Source organism: Pelodiscus sinensis, chromosome 2 (assembly GCF_052426305.1).
Source record: "Pelodiscus sinensis isolate ZL-2025 chromosome 2, ASM5242630v1, whole genome shotgun sequence".
Lineage (NCBI taxonomy): Eukaryota > Metazoa > Chordata > Testudines > Trionychidae > Pelodiscus > Pelodiscus sinensis.
Window position 1 is genome coordinate 244,068,034 of NC_143053.1, and position 22,319 is coordinate 244,090,352.

Here is a 22,319-nt window from a genome sequence, read left to right on the forward strand (position 1 = left end):
CCATATTTATAGCTCACAAGTAAGACATTCAAATACGTATTGCATAAGAGCCCTAGGGTTTTACATAATTTTGATATTTGCAATGTGGTATTGAAAGAGACCTACCAAAGTAGCTTTTGCATGAGGAAATCAGTCCAGTTTTGTTTCTTGATCCAGGCAGCTACTGTACTTATACACACAGGGTGTGTCTAGACTACATGGCTCCGTCGACGGAGCCATGTAAAGTAGTTTACTCGACATAGTCAATGAAGTGGGGATTTAAATAATCCCCGCTTTTTTAAAATAAAAATGGCCGCCGCACTGTGCCAACAATCAGCTGATCCAGCACAGCGTGGCAGTCTAGACATGGCGCGGTCAGCAAGGGTAGCCTTTGTCAACCCCTCTGGTAAACCGAGGCATACCAGAGCAGTCGACAAAGGCTTCCCTTGTCGACCGCACCGCCTCTAGATTGCCACGCTGTGCCAGATCAGCTGATTTTCAGCACACATGGCAGCCATTTATATTTTAATGAAGCAGGGATTAATTAAATTCCCACTTCATTGACTATGTCGAGTAAACTACTTTACATGGCTGCGTTGACAGAGCCATGTAGTCTAGACACACCACAGAGATGCTCTCTTTCTTTAGTAAGATTTTTTTTCCTTTTCAAGGGACTTACAGAAAGATCTTGCTCCCACTGTAAGCAATGACAAAACTCACATGGATAATGGGAGTAGGAGCAGGCCCTTCAAGTTCAGCAGCATTTCATTATGACCTTGCTACATGTGCTTTGTGAGCCAGTTGGTTAAATAATCAAAAAGTTTTTGTAGTTGATTCTAGAATGTAGCTCTGATAGAGGCGAATTCCACTGTACCCACAAGGCATGGTCTGGTTCCAAAGCCCATGTAACTATGGTGATCTCAGTAGGAGATACAGTAACATTTCAGTGATCTGATTATTTTATTTGTAAGTTTTAGATACTGTAGAGTTAACAGATTTTTATCTTGTATGAAATATGCTTAGTCAAGGGCATACTTCAGTATGGCCCCATTGTTAGCAGACCTTCAGCAGCTTGTGTCAAATATCAGTATAATGGACTCACACACATTATTGATTTAATGACAACTATTGCTGCTAGGGATTGATCTAATGTTTTCATTAGACTTAAAAATGTTTTAACAACAAGTTCATTTAGTACTGAATAATTGCAAAGCCCTATATTGCAAAGTATCACATTCCCTCTAGAAGTGTAGTTCAGATGATTTTTGGGAAGATAAGCAGACTAATCATAAAGGCAAGCTTGAGTGGAATTTGGGAAAATCTAAATCTCTTAAACATACATAAAAAAGAGTTATTATAAATGGCATTATCAGTGAAACTGCCTGACTTTTTTTAAGTTTTGACCAAAATATTTACATGAAAAAAATTCAATAATTTTTCAACCATCTCTAATAATCAAAATGTGGCTAGTAGCCACTTTTCTTATCCCCTTTTGTCTACTTATTTATTATTAAATCCCTACTGGTTGTCAGTAGGGACTGAACCTGTGACCTTCAATACAAAAAGCATAAACCTCTTTTGCTTCTGCTAAAGGAAAAACTCCATTAGCTTTTAGCAGTAATAGGTTCGTTTACTCTGTGTGATCCAGCTGGATAAGGGCATTTTGCTGGTCGAGGGCATTTTGTGGAGAGTTTTGAAGCAACTCTGTTCTCTCATGCATTCTGTGGTACTCACCAAAAGCACATGCTTTTTTAGGATGGTGTGCTATCATTGGCTGGAGTTAGATCTGCATAAACTTCCTGATTAACTAGTACAGTGGTTTTCAAACTTTTTCCATTTGTGGAAACCTAACATATTTTTACCAGAAGTGTGGAGCCCTTGAGAAAGCTTAGACGTAGTCTACGGACTCACAGGAGTGCATGAACCACAAGCTGAAAACTATAGGTCTCCAGTGGTGCTGGAAATAAGAGTTCTGGGAGTGATGATGCATTCCTTGTCTTGAAGTAGTAATAATAAACAGCAGATACAAGGTTTTCATTATCACCACCCCACTATAAAATTTGTTCCACCAGCATCCCTGCAGTTTTAAGATAATTACAACCTTTTGTGGAGCCCTTAGCCATAGTCTGTGGATCATCCAGGAGCCACGGACCACAGGTTGAAAACCACTGAACTAGCTCAATGCTAGAACAGCCCATAAATATGTGGAGAAAGAGGTTCCCTTGTGCAATTGATATGAGGTTCATCACCCTGCACCTTTGGAAGATGATGTTTTTTCACTGAGACGATCTTAGTTTCCACTGTGCCTAGTCCAACTGGTTTACACCTTTCCAATTCAATTGTATGGGCTCCATTTCTGTTTGCTTCATACATGGCTGCCATGTTGTGCAGGCTCACTGTGCCTGCTATTTTGTCTGAGCACATGCGTCTTGCCTTCTGCTGCAGGTTTCTTGACTTTCCTTCTAAAGAATCACAGCTTTCAGCATCCTTGAGAGCATGCAGTCTTGAGTCTAATTATCAGAACTTCTGGCACCAGCTGCTCCATTTGACTTCATCTGGAGGCTGGGATGCTCAGATTTTCTCAATTTCAGGCCCAAGATGGATACTCAGTTGAAGTACCTGAAAGTAGAGGTCACTGCTAAACACATTGCCCTTGGGCCCTATCTTGGAGGAGAAACTGAAAATATGCCAGACTACCTTGACGCAAAGGTCAGAACTGAGTTAGTACCTTCTGAACCTACCATCCCCCAAAATGAGACAAATCCCCTTTAAAGGTGAATTCTACCCTTTCATTACACCCAGTGCAGTCTCATTGAAATCAGTAGCCAGATTGATTTGAACCAGTTCATGGGCTTTCCACATTCAATATAATGAAGTTAGTGTCAGACTGACTTTAGGGGCAGACATGAGCCCTAACTGCAGTCTGTAATAGTAAAAATGTGTGCATTAACATACAGGCAGTCCCCGACTTACGTCGGATCCGCACTTACGAACGGGGCTTTCTCGCCCCGGAGGTCGAGGTAGCGGATTGCTACCTGCGAGCTCCGGGGTGAGAGAGCCCTGTTCGTAAGCTGCTCTGGTGCCCCTGGTCTGCTGGAGACCGTCTCCAGCAGACCAGGGGCACCGGGCGGGTTCCCGTGCTTCTGAGGCTTTGCCAGAGCAAAGCCTCAGAGGCGCGGGAACCCGCTGCTGCTGCCGCTCCAGTCCGGATGCCTGTGGTCTGCTGGGGACCATCCCCAGCAGACCACAGGCACCGGGACTGAAGCCGCAGCCGCAGGGGGTCCCGTGCCTTTGAGACTTTGCCAGAGCAAAGCCTCAGAGGCACGGCACCCCGCTGCCGCTGCGGCTCTGCTCCTGGTGTCCCTGGTCTGCTGGGGGGGGGGGGGAGGCGCGGCTAGTGTGCCCCCCCCCCCAGCAGACCAGGCTTTTGTTTTGGACCCTGGAGCAGAGCAGCTGGGGCGCTGCCGATTGGTCCTGCAGCGCCGCTCTGGGCACTACTGGACCAACCTGGCAGCACCCAGCTGATCTGCCCCAGGTCCTGATTCAGCTGCTGCTGGTCAGTTTCAGCAGTGGCTGAATTAGGACGCCTGGGACAGAGCAGCTGGGGTGCTGCTGGGTTGGTCCAGTAGCGCCGAGGAGCGGTGCTACTGGAGCAACCCAGCAGCACCCCAGCTGCTCTGCCCCAGGTGTCCCCAAGTCAGCCGCTGCTGAAACTGACCAGCGCTGACTACAGGAAGCCCGAGGCAGAGTTGCTCTGCCCCAGGCTTCCTGGAATCAGCGCTGATCAGTTTCAGCAGCAGCTGACTTAGGGAAGCTTGGGGTTCTTAAGTTGAATCTGTATGTAAGTCAGAACTGGCGGTCAGTTTCAGCAGCGGCTGAATCTGGACGCCAGTTCCGACTTACATACAGATTCAACTTAAGAACAAACCTACAGTCCCTATCTTGTACGTAACCCGGGGACTGCCTGTATATGGAAACAGACATGAGCTTTACCAAAACACCCACATAGAGACACATAGGAGGGAAAATAAAATATTGGACTACTCTGCTCTTCGACAGTGAGCTGAGTGAGTTCTGGTAAAATAATAAACTTGCCTAGTCTTTTGTTACTGCTGGAGGGTCTATCACATCACATTAACTCCTAGCTTGATCTACTGTAAAGATAAAATATGCCCAAAATTAAAGTGACCACATTAATGGAAACTTTCACTCTCCTATTTTCTAGCATTATCACAGGGCCTCTCATTGACAGTTTGTATTGCTGTGGCACCAGGAGAAATTCAGCTCTCTCACTGAAGTAGAAGGAGCCACAGTATCAAAATAATTTCAAATGCTTAAATGTAGAATAATATTGGCTGGTATAAAGTTTAAATAATATCACTGGAGTATAGCAGAAGGTTCTGAAGCATTTTTTAAAAAGTGATCTACATCAGATTTCCCTGATAGAAATTTCACTATCTTGCTAGTGTCTTTTAGGCAGGAATTTTGTATTAAGGTGTACAGAAGGAATAGCCAGGATTAAATAAGTGTTTTTAAGGGAGCAAGTGACAACATTTTACCAATTACAGCAAAAGCATGCACTATACATCTACAGCATAATATAAAAATGTTTATATTATTCACATAACACAAGTAAAAAGAAATCAGGTAACTGAAATGCCCAATGCTTTAATTTGAGGGACAAATACATATGATTGACCTGCTAACATATTTAGAATAATATGGTACTTTTGTCAGATATAGATGGTAAATTCTCCCAAAAGACCAATGGGGGGGAGGAGGGGAAAATGGGTGCATGTATGCACACCATATCAATGCATAATAGTCAGTTGGGGTGTGTCTAGATTACATGGCTCCATCGATGGAGCCATATAAAGTAGTTTACTTGACATAGTCATAGTGAAACGAGGTTTATCGGCGCGGTCGACAAAGGCTTCCCTTGTCGACTGCGCCGCATCTAGACTGCAGCGCTGTGCCAGATCAGCTGTTTGTTGGCACTGCGCGGTGGCCATTTTTATTTTAATGAAGCGGGGATTATTTAAATCCCCACTTCACTGACTATGTCGAGTAAACTACTTTATATGGCTCCATCGACGGAGCCATGTAGTCTAGACACATCCTTGTATTGGAAGATGTCATCTACAAGCAAATCTCTTTTTGAGGTAATGTAATATTTTTAAGGCAGGGTATAGTTTAATAAACTGCAATCCTGTTGGCCATGAAGTAACATGAGCAAGAGAAAAATAAATCCAAATGTCACTTGATGTCATATGGAAAAAAGGGCCTTTTAAGCATCTCATATAGAAGAGATCACTTTCATACAGAAATCCGTGTGTGAGATAATGTGCCTCCTGTTTTTATTATTTATTTTTATTATTTAAGATCATTAAGGTAAAACCACAGCAGATCACTTTGCAACGGTATCTGCTGCACATCATTGAAGAATAGAATGTGGAAACATCAATCTTTGTGTCACTATCCCTCTAATTGCCAGAAGGAGAACTAGAATCTAGCGGAGGAGATGGAGAGCCCGAAAAGGAAGGACCTGGGCTAATTAGAATTTAGGGTGTCTGGCCTATGGGTACCATGTACTACTTAAGCACTAATTACATCTTAGTTAGTTTGGGGGGTTAAGGAAGGTACAAGTGTTGAATAGATCTTATGCCAGCCCTTTGCACAGATATGAATTTTACCTCTAATGCATAGTGTAGCTCTAGGGAAAGACATTGACACCAAAAGGACTAAATGATGCTAATAATGATCTTAACCGGTTTTAAATTTTGTGAAAAGATACTGTACAATAACTATAACAGTGAAGTCAATGTAAGTTTTCCATTGAGATTAGTGGGAGCAAGAGCAGTTACAAAATCATCTGTTCCAGTCACGTTATTTTTTCTTTTATTCTCTAAGAATGTAAATAATTTAATATTAATACCTGATATTTTAATACATAAGGGATGTGGGATTCTGCTTATGTAAATATTAAAACATCCGCATCATATGAAATATAACGTTAGTGTAAAGAAAACTAATAAATATGATTTTTTAAAAAATGCTATTCCTGTTTTGCCTTTGCTTTTGTCATCTATTGGATGTGAATATATAAATTAAAGGAGATTGCCTTCTGGTTTTGCAATCTCCAAGATTGAGGATTCTTAATAACAAATGTAACTTTGGAGAAAGGAATTTACAGTTCAGTAAGTCCGAGTGTAGTCTCACGCTGCTTTTAAATCTGCAGAGTTGTTCCTGATTTTCTGTGGTATAAGATCAAACTCAGAGGTGTGTAAAAATTTGGGCCAGACCCTGAACTGCTGTCAATATAGATATTTGGATTTGCATGAATTGAGGCTCTGGTTCTGTAGAGCTGTAATCTCCGACTCGTCTCCCTATGTTTTGTGCTACATTTTTTTTTAACTAAAGAAAATGAGGTCAGTTTGGGAGGCAAAGGAACTGACTGAAAGAAAGTATTGTATGCTGTGTGAACCCCTTGAGGCACATGTTTTGACTGTCTCATCGGAGCATGTTACTTAGCTCACAGTTGTGCATGTGAGGGCAGGAGACCCTAGAGTAAGTAATTTCCCTGTTTCTCTCTAAAATAGTATTTAGTAGTACTTACAGGGGCACCCTGTTCTTTTTTGCCTGCAGAAACCATTTTGCATTCTTTCAGCACCTTTAGCTTCTGCTTGATTTCTCGATCTACCTAGAGCTTGGAGTTGGCTAGATGGGGAGATAGGTTTGAAGTTATTCTCTTGTGCATGAATGTCTGCTTGTTTCAGATAAAATGTTCTGACATCTCAAACTTTTATCTTGAGCATATATTAGACACTATATTGGTTGTGGTCACAGCATGATAGTTCAGTTGAAGGTTTCCATTAAAAAACACATTTTGTGCTTGGTTGGGAGGAGGAAGAAAATGTATAACTCAACTGCGCAAATTCACCCTGAGTTGAAAATTGGCTCAGCTTGAGGGGACTTCGCAAATGCTGCATATGTAGGACAGGAGGCTTTGTCTACACTGCAGGTTTTTGAGCAAGAAGCTTTTTGGGGAAGAGATCTTCCGCAAAAACTTCTTGCGCAAAAGCACATCCATACCTCAAAAGCAAATTGCAAAAGTGATGTGCCTTTGTGCAAGAGAGTGTCCACACTGCATGGATGCTCTTGCGCAAGAAAGCTCCGATTGCCATTAACAGAATGACCATCAGAGCACCTGTGCTTTTTCTGATAGACTCTTGTTGCACAAGAAACCCCTGCGGAGCGTCCACACATGCCTTTTTGCGCAAGAGCTGTAGTGCAAAAAGGAGTTATCCTCATGAGGAGAGGAATAACTACTGGCAAAAGCCCTCTGTCCTGTCAATTTACTGTATTTTGTGTGTGTGTGTGTGTGTGTGTGTGTGTGTGTGTGTGTGTGTGTGTGTAAAAACATACTTGAGGTGTGGACACTCTGCTGGGTTTTGTGTAAAAACCTTGTAGTGTAGACATAGCCAGAGAGGGAAGAAGGTGCTGTGATTAAGGCAGTGAACTGGGGCTTGGGAGACTGCTAAACATTCACAGTGTGATGTTAGGCAAGTCATGTAATATGGTTTTTACCTCAGTTTCTCACTTATAAAATACGGCTAATAATATTCCCATTTTCTCAGCTTCCAGTCTTGCCTAGTTAGAATAAAACATGTTAGGGGCCCCATGAATTACTATGCGTTTTGACAGAGCTTAGCACAGCCTGTGCTAATGAGTGGACCGTCTTCCTCTCAGTGGACTGCAAGACTGTCATAACCCGGAATGGGCTACCCTGTGTGTGGGAAATGGTAAACAAAATGGCTCATGGGTCATATATAAAACCCCCATGGGCTGCATGCAGGCTGCAGGTTGCTCACCACTGGCTTAGGACAATGGAGTCTAGGTATTAGTGTAATACCAATTATATATTTAACAGATAGGAGTAAACAAAATATGACTGTGCTCTAAATCAGCTCTCTGAATGGTTCACACTACTTAAATTAAGATCTTTGGTAATCCTGGCTATGAACTAAAAGAGCTATTTTTTTGAGCGTCTTCATGTTCCCTTCATACAAACTAATATGCCAGTTACTGTGTGCTGCCTGTGTGCTGTCTATTGATCAGGTCATGAATAAGGCTTGCAACTATCTAGTTAATTAAACTGTACTTCTCTTTTTCATGCTTTTGGATGCCCCAGGAATGTATCCTGTGGTTTCAGGCTAGTTTGAATCTTATATTGGAGGGTCCTGTATATATCTGCCTGTTTTCAAAACAATGAATGGTCCTGTGGCACCTTAGAGACTAACCAAAATATATAGAATTATGAGCTTTCATGGGAAAACCCACTTCATCAGATGTACTGGAGTGGAAATAACAGAAACCAAGTGATATACAGCAGCAGAAGTAGTCCCAGTCAATTGTGGGACCTGTGTTAATGAGGCTAATTAAGTGGCTGGATGTGTCCCATTCATAGCTTTTGATGTGAAAATGTGGATGTTAAATATTATAATTTTTCAATCCTCTCCGTAAGGCTTAGCTGTCACTCTGGTCTCCGATTTTACTTGATCATATTTTTCTCTCTTACGCACGGCATTCATCTTTGTTAGATTGGTATTGGGAGTAGGGAGTATTATCATGGGACTATATTGTGGGTTTGCTAGATGGTAGGTAGGATCTGCCTCTCCCTGCCTTTATACTGCAGCTTTGTGTCCCTGGGTGAGATCTTCTAGTCCGTTATTCAGATGCTGTTCCACTGTGAAAAGGATCATGTAACAGAGACTGTGGCTAAGCAGCACTGAAAGCTACCGTCACCCCAGAAGGGGTGAGTACTTGGAGGCTGAAGGCATGGCTCACCATCATCATCATCTGGCCCCTTTGTACCTGACAGTGCCTGAAGAATGGTACTGGGGAAAGTGCACATGCTAGTTTAGAGGTGTAGTCAGGGCCACCTCTCACTGCACCTCTCCAAATCAATCAACCCTTTGCAGGCATCATGCCTCCAGCCAGCCTGAATTGAGATCCTTGGCTCTGCACCCCACACCCAAGATCCATTGTCTGTACAGGCCATAATTGACTCCATCCATTTACCCTGTAGTTATTTTCTTACAAGCAGACGACTCCTCCCCGCTCCAAACTCTGTTTGCAGGCAGGCCTGTCTGCTGCTGACACTGCGGGACAGGCAGACCCCATACAAAGATCCAAAAATTCTATGCATGGGATGGTTCATTCTGCTGCTTCCTCCAGCAGAGGGATCCAGAGACAACACAGGGGGCTCTGGCTGCCTTGAGCTTGCCTCTCTTCTTGTCTGATGCATGCCATGGCTGTTGTGATAAGATTAGCTCAGTCCCATAGTAAACAGGAGCAGCTTGGTAGCAGAGGTCCTCTACTATGAAACTCACTTCCTCTTCTCTCCTTATATCTGATAACTTTCAGTGCATGCAGCCAGGTTATTCCGTTTCCAGGCTTTAGGTTTACTTAGGATACAGGAGTGGAAGGACAGAAGGGAATTTATTTTGGTGTGTTTCTTGGTCATTTTGCTGGGTGCCGAGGGGTATGTACTCTAATAAGCCAGATTCTTAGGTGATGGGCCTCTCACCAACTTGGCTATAACCGAGGAACTGTGGCTCTCAACAGGCACCCTTATACCAGTACAAAATTAATACTTCATAAGGGCACAGATTCCCAGGCCAGAAGGGACTGCTATGATCCTCTAGTCTGTCCTGTGAAACAGAGGACACAGACCTTCCCCCAAGTAATTCCTAGAACAGATTTGTCAGAAAAAAAAAACCCTACTACCTTGATTTTAAAATTGCTATCAATGGAAAAATCCATCTCAGCCTTTAAGTTACTCCAATGATTAACTATTCTCAGTGTTAATAATTTACACCTTGTTTCCAGACATGATTTGTCTAGCTTCAACTCCCAGCCATTGTATTGTGTTACACCTTTCTCTGCTAGATTAAAGAGCCCATTATTAAATATTTTCCCCAAGTAGATACTTTACAGAGTGTAAAAAACTGTAATCTTCTCTTAGGCTTCATCTACACGAGCACTTTTGTTGGCAAAACTTTTGTTGGTTAGGCACTTGATAAAACCACAACCCTGACTGACGTAAGTATCGTTGCATAAAGATCTGGCATAGATAATTCTATGTTGGCAGTGTTGCATAAAAGCCTCCGCCCGAGCTATTACACATGGATTTTCTGGAAATACACCAAACTGTAAGGTCCTGCCAACACATAACTTAGACTGACAAAAACCTCCTGCTGACTGCACTGCTGGGGGAGGAGGGCAGTCTTCTTTTAAGTCACTTAATTACTGTTGATTTGTAAATAATTCTCTGAAGCTGTGTAATTGTTTCAACTGCATTGCTTTTTAAACTCTGCAACTCCTTGTGATCTTAAACCTTGCAACTCTGTAATCTTTGTAAAACCTTGCAACTTTGAAACTCTCAGCAACTTTGCTTTCTAAGTTTAGAAATTTACTATAAGCTTGGTGATTGAGCCTTGCAACTTTGTAATCTTTGTAACTCTCAGCCACTTTGCTTGTAACTTGCTCTAAGCTGTATTCTCCCCTGATATATGAATGTGTGTGTGTGAGTGGACACTATTGTGTGTTTGGGACTAGAAACTGCAAGTCTGAGCACATGAAGCCAGGTGGTGAGCCATCAGCCCACTTAAGGAGACTGCTGCTCTCCTGGATCAAGGGAAGTCTGGGCATGCTCCCTGGTGACAAGTGTGGATGAGTCACAGGGGTTGCCCAAAGGCAATAAAAGGAGAGAGAAGGTGGCAGAAACCCTCTTTCTTTCTGAGAAGAAGCAGCCAGTTTCTTTCCTCCCCAGCTCCCCAGCCATGATCAGCAGACAGACCCTCCAAAAACTATGTCTTGGCTCCTTCTGCAACCCATATGCCTATGTAAGTGTCTGAGGGCAGGAATGAATGTGTGTGAATGAGTGAATGCATGAAGGAGTGTGTGTGTGTGTGTGTGTGTGTGTGTGTGTGTGTGTGTGTGAGAGAGAGAGAGAGAGAGAGCTGTTTCCCCTTTAGTTTAAACCTTTAGTGGCAGTTCTATCTTCTTTAGTTTAGCCATATTGTGCATCTTCAATCAATAAATCCATGCTAGTGTAACCCTGGGTGGTCTCCAGTGGGAATAATTTGGAGTAACATGCAGGAGATGCTGTCCCAGCAGTGTAGCTACTGCCACTTGTGAGGGGTGGTTTAATTCTGCTGGTGAGAGAGCTCTCTCCCATCTGCATGGAGCGACTATACAGGAGACCTTACAGCAGCACAGGTGCAGTGGTACAGATTAGGGATGTTAAATATCGGTTAATTAAATAGTCGAGAAACCTCCTGAATTCTTATCGGTTAGTCGACTATTCTATAGTTCCTGAGGGCAGGGCTGGCAGCCACTGTATCAGAGGCAGCAGTGTGAGGTACCAGGTGGGAGCTGGTCCGCAGCAGTGCAGGGTGGCAGCAGCCCATGTCTGGAAGCGGGGGGAGGGGGGCGAACTGAGCTCCTGGACCCAGTACGAGCCGGAACTGAACTGGGCTGCCTGCCTGCCTGTCTGGCTCCTAATACACTTTAAATGCAGAGCCGCAGCGGGGGAGGATCCTGGACCTGACATGAGCCAGGACTGAACTGGGCTGCTGGCCAGCCTGCTAAAAAATATGTGGGAAAATGTGTGTAGTCTATAGCTTTTGCTTATTGATTAATCAGTTAATCAACTACACTATTACATCCCTAGTACAGATATGCTGCTGTAAGGGCTGTAGTGTCAACATAGCTTTAGATAAGCTGAATAGATCTGAGCTCCTGGAGGATGCACATAAGGATTCCAGCTGCAGTCAGACCAGTGCCAATTACAGAAGTGCAATACCCTCGCTACTGCTCCAGTTTCTCCTGTTTATGCATCCAAGGATTGCATTCGCCCTTTCGGCTGTAATGTCTCCTTGGGAGCTCATAATCAGAGGATTATTCACCATGACCCCCAAATCTTTGTCAGTGTCTCTGCTTCTGAGAATAGAGTCCCCCCTCTTCTTGTACAAATAGTCTGTCAGTGTTTTTTAAACTTTTTAAAACCGAGGAACACCAAACAATAATTTTTTTTAATGAGGAACACCAAGGGTTTTTTGTTGAGAGAAAAAAAAAATAAAACCTGACCAGGCGACACTTTTTCTTCTGACGACAATATTTGCTCCTTACCCAATGATAATAAGTATCTTTTAAAAAGTATCTTTTAAAATCTAAGTATCCCAAATTATATTACAATAACTTTAAATAGTATATTGCGGTATGTGCGTGAGCAGTCTTCAACTATAAACAAACACAAATACACAAACAAAACCTGGTAATCGCTATCCATTAAATAAAGAAAAAGTTGTCAGGAAAACAAAAACAAAGAAGTAACATTGTGTCCCCCGTCGTGGAAGCTTCTGATGTGACCTCCAAGTTTTCCCGCCTCTCCCCAGGCGGGGGCTGGGCTGGCGTCACTCACAGCAGCCTGGGGCAGGGTTAATGATTTCACTCCTCTCGCTTTCTCCACCCTCCCCCAATCACAAACTTAGCCCCAGCTTTCGTTTTTAAAGCTGAGCGGTCCAGTGCCAAGGGACAGCTCCTGCTTTTTTGGGGGAGGGAGGTCCTTTGGGCCTGCCCCTTGAGCCTCCGGACCAACGTGGGCCATCTGACGCGGTGAAGTGCATGCATCCCAAAGGTACAGAGAGTTGCTGGGGGAGTGGGAGGAAGGGCAGAAGGTAAGAGCACGCCCCGGGGGCGGGGCTGGGTGTATATAAGTGGGAGGAGTTTTGGGTGGTTGTCGTGGGCTGCGCTGGGTGTCTCGCACACAAATCTGGCAGGGCACAACATAAGCGTAGGGATTCTCCTTTTAAGGTGGTTATTTTCTCCACGGCACACCTCGGACTGCCTCGCGGCACATCAGTTTAAGAAACGCTGGTCTCCGTGCTTTGTTCCAGATGTTTGCATTTACATGATGTGGCTAGATTGAAAAGCATATTGTTTGCGTGCACTCTGATTGCCAAGCATCCAGATTGCTCTGTATCAGTGACCTGTCCTCTTCATTAGTCACCATTCTCCCAATTTTTGTGTCAGCTGCAGATTTTATCAGTGAGGATTTTTACGTTTTCTATCAAGTCAATAACAATAATGATGTTAAATAGTGCTGGACCAAGAACCTATCCCTGCAGAACCTGCCTGGAAACACACCTGATGATACCCTGTTTACAATTACATTTTGAAATTTCCAAATTAGCCAGTTTTAATCATTTATTGTGCACCATATTACAAATATGTGACCTAGAGGGTATTTTCTTTACCATTTGGAGGAGAACTCAGCCCACGCCGAGGAGAAGATTTGAAAAAGCAGTGTTCAACAGGCAATGCGAACCATTAGGAGGAGAGACTTTTATTTGCTGTCACAGGATGTAAATATTTGGGTCTTAGGCAGGCTTCAGGAACTGGGAACAGGAAAATTCTGAAGCAGGGCAGCTGACAGGGGGTGGAGGGCAAAGAGGGCAGCTGCCCAGGGCTCCCAGTCACCGTTGCTGCTACCGTGGCAGCTCCAATGCCCTGGTCCCTTTAAATTGCTGCTGGAGCCTCTGACGGAACACACCCTGCAGCCTTGGCAGCACTGAAGAGCTGGCTGCAGGAGGCTAACCCCCAGCCATGCCCCTTCCACCTGAGGCCCCATCCCTTCTGGAGGGCCAGGCAAAAACTCTCCTCCAACCTGTTCTAAAACCAGACTGTGAGCCTGTTTCTCTTCTCACCGGCACTGGATAAATCAGGAGTAACTGTAGCTAAGTAACTGAGTTACACTTCTGTAAAACTGATCTAAGTGAGGGGAAGAATCAGGCCCTGTACTTAACTCAGAAATTTCTCAAGTACCTGGGAAACTGGAACTGCATGGACTGTATCGTATTGGGGCAGGAGTTCAGGCAATCAGGAGCTGAGTCTTCTCTGAAACTCACAATGGAACTGTAACTATGTCTGCATCAACCTGGGGAGTTCGTATTGTGTAGGCACAGGACTTGGATGCAAGATAAAATGTTTTGATCTGGAATTCAGTTACATAACATTTTTAAAATGTTTTTTCAACCCATTACTCACAACTGAGGTTCAAGATCACGACACATCATTTCTCATGGACATTTGCTTTTATTTCTGGTGTGCTTTACTGGAAAATTATTAGCCTGTAGAGAGATAGCTGGCAACAAATTCCAGACCTACATATTTAGTTTTAGTAGTAAGTCAGTCAGACATCTAGGCAATTACCTTCCGTTCAAGATGACAACTTAGAGACATGTTTATTTTTTCTCCAGGAATCCCTGTTATTTTAGGATCCTTTCCAGACTGCAACTAGTGCTAACTCGCCAGTATTTGGAGATTCTTGTCTATGCTTTGGTTTCCTATCTGGCCTGGAGTAAGTACTCAATTATTGACTTACTGGCCTCCTTTCAACCTTTTCAGTTCATTTCCTGCTTCAATGCAATTTCAAGGGGAGAGCTGTGAGCTTGTCTAAACTTAGGGTCTCATATCTTCATCAGTCCTGGTGGGTCTACACTGCATTAACTAATTTTTGAAGTGAATTAATCTGCACATAGCTTTGTGTGGAACCCTCGCTATCCTAGCAGTGTGGCAAAGCCTTTAATACAAGACTGATCTTTGTGCTGAGCCTCAGTTTGACTCTTAAAATTAGCTTAAAGTCCAATCTTGTGATGTTCAGAGCCCCCTTGAGAGGTGATGAGTTCTGCCTGAGGAGGTACCAAGTACTCTGCAGAACAGGACCAGTCCTCTTTTATGCAGCACTAATGGATTCTCTGAGACATCCCTTGCTTCTGTCCTGCTACCAGGTCCCCTCTCTAGTACCTGTTCATGTCTGGAGAGCACATTTCATGGAGGATCCTGGCTCCCAACAGCTCCCACAATAGCTGCTTCATGAGCTCTCCTAAAAGGGAAGTTCCACAGTGACAGATGGCAGGTTAATACTGTTGCTTCACTTGCAACTTCGGGAGGGAGAGAATCTGGAGAGTCTCCCGGGAGAAATCGGGCCATATTCTGCTCTAATTCACACCAGTTTAAATCCAGAGTCACTTCACTGACTTCACTGGTGTTACTGTGGATTTACACCAGTACAACTGAGAACAGAATCTGGCCCACAAGATCTACCGTATAAGAAGCATCATTCAGCCCATGGGACTTGTAACTCCTGCCTAAACTTGATTAGCTAGCAAAATAGTTCCTGTTCCATGAGTACACTCAGTGCCATATAAGCCAGAGGCTTCCCTCAGGCAGTGAACATATGAGCTTAGTTGGAACAGAGTTTATTCTCTTTTGACATTTTATTGGGAAATCAGTTCCTTGTGTGAGTGAGAAAAGGTATTTGTATTGGAACAGATTAGATGGTATTCCCCTTCTGAAACATGCTGGGTCTCTGATGAGCTAGGAAACTCAGGCAAGAACAGGGTTCTGGAAACCATTCATTTGCCACCTCCAGGGATGATACAGTTCAGACTACTTGGGTCTGAATGCAACAGCCTCAGAAGCAGAAAGAAAGAAGGAGTAACATTAAAAAAACCAGGAGTAACGTTAGTTTGAACCAAGGGGTTTGGTTCGAACTAATGCATCCCAGCGCGCACTTTCACTTTCGAAACAGCTGTTGAGCGGAGTAACGCACCGGCGAGATCATGCTAATAAAGCGCGGGATATTTAAATCCCCGCTTTTTCATTAGTAATTTCGGTCGCCTACATTTGCATCTCTAGTTCGAACTAGGGAGCAAGTGTAGACGTACCCTAAAGATTTGCCGAGCAAGTTCTCTATTTAGAGTCTTCTTAGATTATAAAGTCTTTGGGGGAAAGGAGGCCTTTTTGTTCTGTGTTTGTACAGAGCCTAGTACAGTGGCACTGTGGTCCATGACTGGAGCTCCTAGGTACTGCAGTTATAAAAATAATCCATAATAATTTATACTGTTATAAAAGGAGAGGTGTCCGTCATGATGTCTGTCACAGAGAACATTTGAGAAGACTTGAGAAATTTCTAGGGGGAGGCGGGTCCCCAGCCCCACCTACAGCCCTGCCCTTCTGCTATGGCCCCCACCCCCAACATGGGGAAGCGAGGAGGAGGAGCAGCATGCCAAGTGCATATCCACCCCTCACCACAAGAAGGAGAAGAGCACACAAGCACATATGCTCCAGCATTCCTGGAGGAGCGGGGAGGCAAGAGGCAGCATGGCCTGAGCCTCCCACCCCCAGGAGCAGCAGGAAAGGAGGAGGCCCTGTGGTCCAAGCCAGCCCAAGTCTCCCCGGCCCTGGGAGCAGTAGGGAGGGAGAAGGCCATGTGCACACTCCCCCTCCCACCACAGGAAGGGGAAGAGTGTGCATGTGTGTGCCTCAGCATCCCTGGAGCAGTGGGGAGGGAGGAGACCACACAGCCCAAGCCTCCCGACCCCCAGAAGCAGTGGGGAGGGAGGCGGCCACGTGGCTCCAGCCTCCCCTAGCAGCGGGAAGGGATATGGCCGGACGGTCCGAGCCAGGCCAAGCCACCCTGCCCCCTGGGAATAGTGTGGATGGAGGAAGCCATGTGTACATCCACAGTCACAAGAGGATGGGTTATGCTAGTACTAACAAAGCATTGGCTACTTTTTTTATGTAAAAGTATATTAAAGGAACAAGGACACTTTAAGATCCCCATTTGATTTCACTTGTGTTACTTAGCATCAGTTAGTGAAACTGACAGCTTAAAATAATTTATTTTTTCTTGGTATTGATGCTCTTTGTTTACTTTTTGCATTTCTGTGAGCTTGAAAATCAATGAGGTCACTTTCACTCTTGTGTCCTCCGTACTGCAGTGGTCAGGTTACAGTCACAATAGTGGAACATTCATTACTTTAAAACAGCTCTTTGAATTGGGATAGTTTTTAAATTACTTTTTGTTTTTACAAAGTTCAAACTTTGAACAATCTTATGTAGCATTTGTCCTAAAACTGTGTGTACAATATCATGGGAAAACAAGAGGTGTTGCTATTGTGATTGATGTTATAATTTTTGATTATTTGTTTATCTAGCACTTAGTGCTTGAATAAAATGTTTATTGTAGCTGTGGTACAGTTCATGCCAAAAGCTGCTGACACCACCAAGAAAGTCTTTTCTGCCTTTGTTTCTTTCTAACAATCCTTGTAAGGTACTATCTACTGCTTTGAAGTTGTAACCAGGCAAGCAAACAAAATATTTCATGGTGCCAATTGCCAAAACATAACCGTATGTGTTTATACTTTGGAAAACAATTTATAAACAGTTCAGCTAATATTTAATTTATTTTTTCCTATGCTTTTATTCTCTAATTTATTACTGGTGAATAAATGGAATGGGAAAAGATATATTTGGTGCTCTTAATCATAAGACGAGGTTTGGGTGAGGAGTGAGCCCAAATCTGAGGGGACTAGTTGTCTCATTTCTGTGATGTGCTAACCCGTTATTTGTATCACCAAACCAAAGGAATTGTTGGGAAGTCTTCTTCCTTTGGGGGTTGACGCCTTTCTCCCCCCACTGCTAACTCACTCCTGCCAGAGATGACAATCCAATGTCTCAGAAAAAGATCACTTTCCCGTACCCTCATCCCCCATTTCAACGGACACAAGCTGACCACTGTGCTGTAGTAGCTCTAAAAGTACTTCTTGGGAACAAAGCAGAAGCATTTCTAGCCAAGTGCCATTTAATATGAGGTTGTTTGTCAGATGTTACTGCCTTCCCTCCTTGGCCATGACTGTGAGAACGCATTTTATTGAAATGTTAACCAAATGAATATATTCCCATAACACTACCTTTCTCCAAATGCATGCAACCCACATCCCAGGACACAAGGCTTGCGGCAGACAAGGTCAGAACTATGTGTGTGTGTGCGCACATATGTGTGCTTGCACTGCGTTAAAATACTGGCAGCTCCTTACTGCCCCCTGAAAAATGAACACCCCCATCAGATAGGCTGAGGTGGTTTCTTTTGTGGCAATGAGTTTTTCTTCTTTCTTTCTATTTAGCTTGCAAGGCATTGGTCGATGAGCTACTGTACGACATTAGGAAGGTGAATCCAAAGAGGACCATTGATGTGGGGTCATTCCGAATAAGCCCTGACGGCACACAAGAGAGGAGTAAGGTAACAGGAAAATGATCTGACAGTACATAATTGCTGATATGTGCAATTACCAACCACTTATCCAAACAGCAGTTGGTCTTAATCTTCCAACCTTTTTCTTGCTAAGGGTATCAGGCACTAAATTGCTTCTGTTTCCTTTGGGACCCAAAGTAATCTTTAGACTTCAAATTGAGGTATTTTCTTCTTTTCAATACCTACATTTTTGGCTTTTTAATGTTTTGAGACGTATTATTCCACTGTTCATCTTGATAGAAATAAATCAGTGCTACCCGTGCTATTAAAAGAAAGAGAGAGAATATATGCATCTCCTGTCTAGAGACTGACATCTATGTAATCAGCTTTTGTGGTCTCTATCTGAAGTGTATCTATCACCTTCCTTAGAGCCTGTGTGAGGATACCGAGTGCCTTCAAATCTCATTGACTGCAGAGGAACTTGAGGATTTTGATGCTTTGCCAGATGTGACCCGTAGGCCTGGTCTGTGCTCAGGCCCGCCAACAGGGAGTGACAAAGGGGGCAACTGCCCCCAGTGATTCAAAAGAGCTCGGGGCTCCTGGATGCTGTTACTCTGGCAGCAACGGTGCCCAGAGCTCCAGACCTTTTAAAACCCTGTTGGAGTGCTGTGCAGCACACTCTAGGCAGCACTGAGCCATGCCACAGTTTAGGCGGCACTGAGGGCTGGCTGCCTGGCGCTGCACTTTTCTGCCTGAGACCTTGCCTCTTCTGGGAGCATGGAACCAGCCCCGCACCCTGGCTAGGTCCCAGCGAGTCCCATCCTGCCTACGTGGCTCCCCTACCTATGCTAGACAGTTAGGTTACTTTAACTACATCCATCAGGGATGTGAAGAATCCACTGCCTTGAGCAGCGTTGTTAAGCCAACCAAAATCTGTGCAGCCTGAGCTAGGGTGATGGAAGAATTCTTCTGTCAATCCAGCTATTACCTCCCAGGGAGGTGGATTAAGTAGGCAGATAGGAGTACACCTCCCACCAGCATAGGTAGTGTCCACGCTGAAGCGCTACAGCAATACAACTGCAGTGGTGCAGCTGTCTCACTGTAGCATTTTAAAAGTAGACATGCCCTGAGACTGCATGCTTTTAGGGATAGAACCATGTCTTCCTCTGTCTGTTGTGTAGTGGAGAACTTACTGGGTAGCCCTGGATAAATAATAGAAAATAGAACAATTGAGAAGCCCTTGGGAATATTCCGCCAGCTGAATTGTTCCATGAATAGCCTAGGGTGAGTTTTCAGAAGAGAATGGCCATGTTATAAAGATGAAGACTTGCTGCTCATTTACTTCAGTGCCCGACCCTGATGATGTTTCTCAGGGCTGGCCTTATCATATGTAGGCCTCCAAACTGCCAGGTAGAGGGATCAGTGAAAGAATTGTGTTCCCCTGCAGTTCTTCTGCTGGGAGAGAAGATTGAGCTGGCCTATGATGTGTCTAGTCAGCTGAGGACAGAATGGGTATGAAGCTTTCTAGCCAGGGCCCCAGGGGTCATATATATTGCTGAAGATGAGAGCTGATTCTGATCACAGTGCAACTTCAATAACTTTATTTATTTTAGGGTAGTGCTTAGAAGACTCAACTTAATTCAGGGTCCAACACATAGTGAGAGATATTCACTGTCCCAAAGAACTTACAGGCTAAACAGACAAGGAATGGAAACCATGGGTGGTTTGGGAAGTCACGGATGGGGGAGGAAAGCCCCGAGCCCCACCTCCAGCCCCACCCCTTTTTCTGAGGCTCTGCCTCTTCCTCACCTCTATGGGGAGGTGTATACTTCCCCTCCCAACCACAGGGATAGAAGGGGAGAAGGTGGGTGCATGCCCGCTCCATGCTCGGAGAGGGCAGAGGGTGAGCGGCATGACCCCAGCCCTGGAGGGGGGGGCACATGGCCTTTCCCAGCCCTACCTCTCTTGCTCTGGAGCACGGGGAGGGCAGGTGCTGGGGGCAGCAGCACTCTGCCCCAGAACACCTACTGCAGGGCAAAGCTTCCCCCCACCTTACAGACCAGAGGCTCCTGAAGGAAACATAGGTGAAGAGTCTTCTCTAAGGTCACACACAACAGGTCAGTAGCATAACTAAGACTAGAACCTAGAGTTCCTGGGGCCTGTGACACCAGCCTATCCATTGGACCAGACAGCATCTTTCATTTCAGGTCACATTTTCACTGGTGTCCCCAGTATCAGAATCACTCACTAACACTAGTCCTGATGTGTCTTTAGAGCAGTGGTCTCCAACCTTTCAATGCGTGAGATCGCTTTTTTAATTTAAGTGCAAGCCAAGATCTACTTGAAACCTAAATAGCCTTGCCTTGCCCCGCCTTCTTTGTACCCCTTTTCTGAGGCCCTGCTCATTCCATCCCCCATCCTCCCTCACTTTCACCAGGCTGGGGCAGAGGGTTGGGGTGCAGGTTCTGGCCTTGGATTAAGGGATCAGGAGTGTGAGAGGGGCTCTGAGCTGAGCTTGGGGCAGGTAGTTGGGGGTATAGTAGGGGGTTCATGACTGGAGTAGGTTTTTGGGATGTGGGCTTCAGCTGGGCACTGCTTACCTCAGGTGGCTCCTGGGTGGTGGTGCAGTGGGGCTAAGGCAGGCCCTGGCCCTGCACCACTCCCAAAAGTAGCCTGCAAACTCCATCCCCAGTCCTGCTGTGTCCCCTCTCTGCTCTGTGGAGATAGGATACAAAGTGGGACAGGAGGCACCTTGACATCAGCACCCTTCTTCTTCCTCTCCTGGCCTGCACAGAAAGCAGGAGGCTCCTGAGGGGACAGCTCCAAGGAAAAGGGCAGGAGATATGCAGCAGTGCGGGGAAGGGCAGTTGAAGTGCCAGTACTTGATAACAGTCTCTTGACCAAACCAGTTAGGATCACCTGTCAGAGGCACCACGACCTACCAGTAGATCCCAATCTACTGGTTGGTGATCATTGCTTTAGAGTAACTTTTTGTGTCCTCTCTGCTTATATGACATTTCAAAGTACAAGAGATGTCATTAGTTGCATGCCTTTTTATGTAACATAAAATAAATAAGTGTTCCAGGAACACAACTCCATGGAGGAGCTAAGCAGATCTGACTCTAGCTTATGCTGTTTTGTTTACTCATTAGTAGCAATCTTAAAATGGGTGAGTGATTTTTTTTCCCATCCCTTAATATTAAAAGTCTACATATCTTTAATCAAATCCATGTTCTCAATCCCTACTCTCTAATGTAACATAAATGCTCATTAATCCTTTTTTCATCATTTGTTTAAACATAGAAAATAGACAAGCCCTTAATGTGTGCCAAGCTAGTGTGCTGTAGGCAGAGCTAACCCTAGGATACAGCAAATCAGAGGGACCATGCCAGGCCCTGCCCTTTGAGGGCACAGTGGGCTGGCATGACTGGCCAGTGCAATAGTCCCACAAGTGATGTCACTTCCAGCCCAGGACCTGCACCTCCTTAGGGACATCCCTGGCTGTCAATTCACATTTTGGATTGTCACACCCTAAATTGCCATGTAGACATAATGTAGGTTTCACTGAAAGTCAGTAGGGTAAGCGTAAGGGACCATAGCTGATCCAAAAATAATTTTTTCACAAATATTTTTCCCATTTTTATCTCAAAAATTTAATAAGAATTAAATTTTGAGGAAAACATCAACATTTTGAATTTAGAAAGGTTTGAACCAGCTCAGTGTAGAACTATCTTTTAAAAAATAAAATAGACTTGGGCAGATCGGTCCTCCTTCATGCATGTGGTAGGTGCTTGGTGTTTAATAACCTGGAAGTGGTATTGAAAAGTCTGCACTACTGTGTCGTACATTTGCCAGTCATGCAATCCCACATCTCACTGCATTGTCATGCATCCTGCTGGGCTGTGGGAAGGCAGCAAGGTTTGCATTCCTCTCTCCCCAGCTGGTGAGGGGAGGGTGCAGAGGAGTAAGTGATGCAAGTTGTGTACTTTCCCTTCGCTCCCTGATAGTGGGGAGGGGAGAAGAGCAAGCAGCATCCCTGTAAGTATGGCTGCAGCTCCCCTTCCCTCCCAAAATGGTGCCGTTAGCCTCAGCACCCACCTGTCTCCTCAGGAGCAAATTCAACAGCCCCAACTACTTCCCACTCATGCTCCCCCAGCCGTCCCACCAAACGCCATCAAGTACCCAGTCACCTACTTACAGGCAAAGCTAAGTATTATAACCTCCCCTCCAATCACAA

General features: G+C 44.7%; 1 protein-coding gene across 3 annotated transcripts in view; it reads left to right on the plus strand.

Moving 5' to 3' along the window:
* CNPY1 (canopy FGF signaling regulator 1) overlaps nucleotides 1–22,319 on the plus strand; it is an 86,278-nt gene that overhangs the window by 33,886 nt on the left and 30,073 nt on the right. For 2 of the 3 annotated variants that reach the window (XM_089776781.1, XM_006129330.5), the window contains exon 3: nucleotides 18,015–18,130. In XM_089776781.1, the coding sequence (XP_089632907.1) occupies nucleotides 18,015–18,130 (116 nt within the window). Of the gene's footprint in view, nucleotides 1–12,532; nucleotides 12,683–18,014; nucleotides 18,131–22,319 lie in introns of those variants that run through there. The other variant, XM_089776782.1, reaches the window with a different exon arrangement.